Source organism: Etheostoma spectabile, chromosome 7 (assembly GCF_008692095.1).
Source record: "Etheostoma spectabile isolate EspeVRDwgs_2016 chromosome 7, UIUC_Espe_1.0, whole genome shotgun sequence".
Lineage (NCBI taxonomy): Eukaryota > Metazoa > Chordata > Actinopteri > Perciformes > Percidae > Etheostoma > Etheostoma spectabile.
In genome coordinates, this window is record NC_045739.1 from 26,626,323 (window position 1) to 26,632,222 (window position 5,900).

Genomic DNA, 5,900 nt, shown 5'->3' on the forward strand with positions numbered 1-5,900 from the left:
AAAATGCAACATCTGTGCGCAAAGCTGCAGCGCCATGATTTGACAAACTTTCAGAACCTCATATCAGAACTGGAGACACAAGGGAAGGCGTGTGCGCAACTTGACAGTGGACGCTACACAGAGCAGATTGAAAACTGTCTGTCAGACTTTAACAAACGGTTTCAAGACTTTGCATTATTGGAGCCAGTCGCAACATTCATGTGCTACCCTTTCGGGAAGATGCTGAGGTGGATTTACTTGCATCAAAAACTGCAACACTGTTTCACCTGAACTTGTCTGGAGTGGAGGATGAGATCCTGACACTGCAAGCTGACATTGAGCTCAAGTCTAGGGCTCATGGACAGTTTTGGAACTTGCTGACAGAGGGAAAAGTACCCCAACATGAGGAAATGTGCTACCTCCTTGACCACATTGTTCAGCTCCACTTATTTATGTGAGTCAGCCTTTTCCCACATGAAGATTATTAAATCCAAATACCGTTCCACTATGACTGATGATCATTTCTGATGAAATGTGCTTGAGGCTGGCTATCAGCAGCTACTGTCCGGACTATGCATCCCTGGCTGATTCCATTTAGGGCAAGTCGTCAGAGTGAGGTGATGACAAAAAAATGTGCAGTTGTATTGTGCAAATAGGTTAATGCAGTTATGCAAGGTACACCAATTTATATCGTACATATAATTTTCAATATATTTAGAAATAAATATTTGAATAAATAAATATATGTTTTTGCATGTTTATAGTAGGTAGATCATTTTGACTTGGTCATTTTTAAAGTAGCTTGCAAGCTGAAAAGTGTGGTCACCCCTGGGTTAGACCATTAGTTTGCCAAAGATGGAAAAAAGATGGTTTGGTAGTAGCAAGTTTAGCTTCCGTGACGTGTTGGCCATGCACGGGTCCTATTCATTAGCCAATCTATAATGCATTGTTAATCTGAGGCTTGTACAACAGACACTACTGCTAACTGTCACTAATGACTAACAAGGTCTGCAGGTCTCGCATCTTGAAATCACTTATTTAAGGAAAGTTAGATATTGAATATAACTATAGGCCTTGTCTTTTTGCAGCTCATCCTGGAAAAACAGAAACTCCTTGCGATGCAACTTCATCTGCACCTCTCGGAAAACAAATACGCTGATCTGGTATGTTGGTTCTAATGGCTCTAAGCTCTTACTGTTGCTTTTCTTTTTATTCAATTCATTATTTAAGAAGAGGACAGTGCAGTGAATAAATAACTGCTTGATTAAAAGATTTGCTTATATTTTGCTAAAATCCTTGAATGATTTTCTGTCTGTTCATGTCCACCATGTCTGCTGAAGGCCGAGTGGCCGTACAGCCTCCCTGTGTTCCTGGCCCAGCCCCAGCCCCAGCCTCAGGTAACAGATGGAGACAGAATGCAACAATGGGGCATTAAACACCTGCAGGAGTTGTCCCAGCATGGCTACAGAGCTGCTGGCTCTGCCCATCTTCTGCCAGGTAACCATCTGTGGAAGGTTATTAATGAAAAAACTGTAGAGCAAGAAGAAAACCAGTAGCTGCTCTCAAAGACTTTATATGCCACATTCAGCTGTGGCATGTGTGAGGGGGCCTACTCAGACGCGTAACTATCGGTAAGCAAGGTACGCAGTTGCTTACAGGCCCGGACCAATCAGGGGCCCGCATGACAGAAAGGTATTGATTGACAGCCCGGGCCCCCTATCAAATGAATGAATGAATGTGTGTCCCAGCCCAGGATAGGAAACTAACAATGTAAAGATCAACAAGCCACTGACAGTGACAAATACGTTCATATTTGATTTAGCCAATAAATTATTATTATTATCTGTCTTAAATCCACCAGCCATGTTCATATTATACCAACATTTGCAGAATTCTGAGCCTTTTTGGTGAGGTTCCCAAGAAATCTCAGCTTTCATCTTTTTATTTTATTTTAAAGAACTATACAAAAAAACGTCTACCGCAACATCTGGCACTTTGGGCTGCAACAATCTCAATAAAAGGCCGCAAAATCCTGGAGGGACTGGCCTTTTATTCACCAGCATTTCTTGTTGTTGTGGTGCGCGTAGGCTACTCCTGATTTTGTCAGTCATCTCATCTCATATGCTGTGTCACTCTGATCCTATCCTGTCCTATTTATGGTAGCCTAATCGTGGACATTGCGCCGTCATCATGTGCTGTAGTATGGGGGCCCGCCTTGATAATCCTGCTTTAGGGCCCGGTGTTGGCTCGTTACGCCACTGGGCCTACTTCCTAATCAGAAGGTTGTCCATGTTGAAGTGTCCTTGGGCAAGACACTGAACCCCGAGGTGTTCCCTAACAATTCAACAGACACAGCCACATCTGGCCAATTCAAATATACATACACATACTTCTTCACCAGTGTTCTCTTTTAGACGGATGAAAAATTAGATATGATGATTATTAGTAATAAGGGGCTGTTTACAAGGTGATAGAGCGGTTGCCCGCCAAACAGAAGGTTGGTGGTTGGATCCTTGCAGTCCCATGTCAAAGTGTCCTTGGGCAAAATACTGTACCCCGAGTTGCCCCGATGCCATCGGAGTATAAATGTGTGTGAGTGTGTATGGATAGCAGGTGGCACCTTGTACGGCAGCCTCAGCCACAGTGTGAATGTGTGTGAATGGTTCTTGTACTATGTAAAAGCGCTTTGAGTAGTTGTTTAAACTGGTGTTTGCATATAAAGGAATACAAATTAGTATTAGTTGTAGTCAAATTGATGTCATGATTCTACATTTACACGTAATACTGTAGTTCTTTCTACCAAACCCTCCTAGTCACAGTCATCTTTTTTCTATCTTGTGCACACAATAATAACAAAAGATGTGTGTATATTGTGCAGACAAGATAAAACTATGAGATTAGATGTCTCATTAAATGTGTGGGAAAAGATTGATCATTTGTGTAAATGTGTCGTCTGAAACAAAAAACTCGCTCTACAAATGTAAAGAAATCATTTGCAAATGTAAAATGGATCTGCAAATACACAAACAAACTTCAAACAAACAAGCCTCCAGCATCTTTTGAAACAAAATTTGACTCTTGACTGTGGAGAAAAGAGCACAGCTTCAATGTTCTGTGTGTGTGCGTGTGTGTGTGTGTATTGCGTTAGGTTAGGCAGTTCTGTCTCTAGTCTGTCTCCAGTCTATCTCCAGTCTGTGTCCAGTCTGTCCATCTCCAGTCTATCTCCAGTTTATCCCAAAGTGGAACCTGTTTGTGTACTTGATTAGTTTTGAGAGTTTACAAATCTTATTTTATAGAACTAATTCTATAAATTGACAATGGCATGGCTAGCTTGTCTTATTATTAAACATACTGTCAAATTATATTTAATTTACTGATTGCCAACTGTACAAAATGTTATTGACTTTGGATCTTGCTAGCATTTTTAACATTTTAAAATAGAACACATTTCCAAATAAAACACCTAGGTTCATGGTGATTTTGACTGTCTTGCCAAAGCGGACTATAAGCAACACTTATAGCCGATTTTACGACGCATCGGAGCTTGCGCCAATGTGAAGTCAAAATGACGTAGATCTCGGTGGCGCGCCAGGATTTTGTGTGTGCGTCCAGAGGGCGTCACTCCACCACTCTGTTTTTTAGCGGTGTGCGACAAAGCGGAAACAGCTCAAGGGGAACCGGATGCCAGGACTCTCAGAGTGACTGCAGGTCTCTCTTGTAAACGTACTGGGTTAAAATGAGTTATTTTTTGGTGAATGAAAGGCAAGTAGGTCATCCAATCAAATTGAATCATTGACTGCAATGCTGCTGCCAGTTCTGCCATTGTTTACCTTTTTACTTCTTCCTCTAGTCCGTAGAAATAGCAATGTTGCCAGCCTTTCCTTATTAGCGCCACCTCTGTTAAGGAAAAGACGGTGCTCCCATGATGTCACATTGACACTCAACAGCTCGGCTGGGGCTAGTTCCCTGGCTGTTTTTTACGCGCCCAGTGTGTTTTTACTGTAATGCCCTTCGAGGTGTCCATCGTCAGGAATGAATGGACTTGGGCAGTTCACGCCTCGCTGCCGTCCATTAATCACAAGGCATGAACCGTATCATAAAACAATCAAATCCCTGGTGGGTTTCTATACCTTTCAGCTTCCCTCTGTCCTTATGACACTATATAACATATGCTGATCTTCTGATCTGATCATCAAAGGAAAGTGTTCTGAAGAAGTAAATACTTAAAACTGGTGTCAATGTCTTGAAATATATATATTATTATGATGTTGGAATTCCTTTTAGTGTTTTTAGTGGTGACACTGTTTGGTAAACTTGTTTAGATTACTTCATCCTACAGTCAACAAAATGCCGGATTTTCGGAATAATAAAAAAAAAAAATTGCATTAAAAGTTTTGTAGTTATTTAAAAATAAAAAGGAAACTTGTTTTGGTGAGAATAAACTACTCTGGACTGAGATTTCCTAGTAACCTCACCTAAAAGGCTCAGGATGATGTAAATGTTGGTATAATATGAAAATGGCTGATGAATTTAAGACAAAAAACAATATTTATTGAATGAATCAATTTAAACATGTGTCAGTGGCTTGTTAAACTTTACATTGTTAGTTAATTTCCTATCCTGGCCGGTTTAATAAAGTATTTATTGGACTTTAAGTTATTATTGCATAATGAGCGTAGCTGTTCTGAATTTAGGTCATCCTGTACATCTCCTCTCTGGTTTTTCCTGCATTCACCGTGTGTGTTTGTGTGTGTGTGTGTGTGTGTGTGTGTGTGCGCGCATCAGTCCAGGGGGGAACACAGAAGTCAAACAAAAAAAGTGGTGGTGATTGGTCAAAATTGCGAGTCACACCAAAGTCACGATGAACAACACCGCCAAATCCTGGAGGGACAGATGACATTAGGCAAATATTTGCCAAACCTTTCGGCATTTCATTTAAATTAGATCACACCCCCCGTTGTGTACATGCTCTTAGAATATGTGTGGCTAAAGTTTCCCACCAACACATGAACAATTCTGATCACCTGTGTTTGATGTTGTACAGATTTGGTCCCCAGTATCGAATGTTACAAATACAACAACATCAGGCCTCCGTACACCTACGCCTACTTGATCAGATGGGTGAGTTCTAATAGGAGAAGTTCTAGTATTTGTTCAGCTGGTCTTTTTTATGATTGATGTGCTTTGACAGTTAATGATTGAACCAGAGAGTGCTCTTCATACTCTTTAGAAGTGTGAGTGTGTGTGTGTGTGTGTGTGTGTGTGTGTGTGTGTGTGTGTGTGTGTTGTGTTGTGCTGCGACTGTTCTAGCGGCTGCTGGATGTCCCTGTGTGTGTGTTGGTGTTGTGTGTGTGTGTGTGTGTGTGTGTGTGTGTGTGTGTGTGTGTGTGTGTGCGCTGCAGACTGTTCTAGTGGCTGCTGGATGTCCCCGTGCGTCTCACTGTGTCCAACTGTTTGCAGGCAATCCTGGAGTCTTCAGACAAACAGCGCTCTCTGAATGAGATTTACAACTGGTTCACCACCATGTTCTTCTACTTCAGACACAACACTGCCACCTGGAAGGTATGAGCGTTCACTCTGACGCCTGCTCAAAGCAAAGTGTCAAAGCTGTCACTCGCTGAATCATCCATGCTCACAATGCAACTGCACTGGTTTTTCTTGGCAAGCCCAGACATATTGGGAATACTTCAAGTTCACGTTACTTGCCGGTGGTAACTAATGTAATTGCACATGTTCACATTTGTTGAACAAAAGATATTTTAATATATTTTCATAATATTTCATCATACTCATTTATACTGAGAAATACATGATTCTGATGAATGAATATTTCAAAAATAAATATATATACGGTCAACCATGTTATGAGGTTTGGCGCTGCATAGTTTGTCCACCAGAGGGCGCTCTACAACGTCCCTGTT

The 5,900-nt window shown here is 41.3% G+C and overlaps 1 protein-coding gene and 1 long non-coding RNA gene across 3 annotated transcripts in view; one reads left to right on the forward strand and one right to left on the reverse strand.

Annotated features, from left to right (window-relative positions):
- foxp3b (forkhead box P3b) overlaps nucleotides 1–5,900 on the forward strand; it is a 47,049-nt gene that overhangs the window by 38,507 nt on the left and 2,642 nt on the right. For both annotated transcript variants that reach the window (XM_032521581.1, XM_032521580.1), the window contains 4 exons: nucleotides 1,068–1,142; nucleotides 1,320–1,476; nucleotides 5,024–5,100; nucleotides 5,440–5,541. In XM_032521581.1, coding sequence (XP_032377472.1) covers nucleotides 1,068–1,142; nucleotides 1,320–1,476; nucleotides 5,024–5,100; nucleotides 5,440–5,541 — 411 coding nt within the window. The remainder of the gene's footprint in view (nucleotides 1–1,067; nucleotides 1,143–1,319; nucleotides 1,477–5,023; nucleotides 5,101–5,439; nucleotides 5,542–5,900) is intronic.
- Nucleotides 2,046–5,900, reverse strand: part of LOC116692948 (uncharacterized) — a 4,300-nt gene continuing 445 nt past the window's right edge. Inside the window, exons 2-3 of the long non-coding RNA XR_004332819.1 lie at nucleotides 2,785–2,788; nucleotides 2,046–2,250 (exon numbers count right to left, since the gene is read on the reverse strand). This is a non-coding gene — a long non-coding RNA (uncharacterized LOC116692948). The remainder of the gene's footprint in view (nucleotides 2,251–2,784; nucleotides 2,789–5,900) is intronic.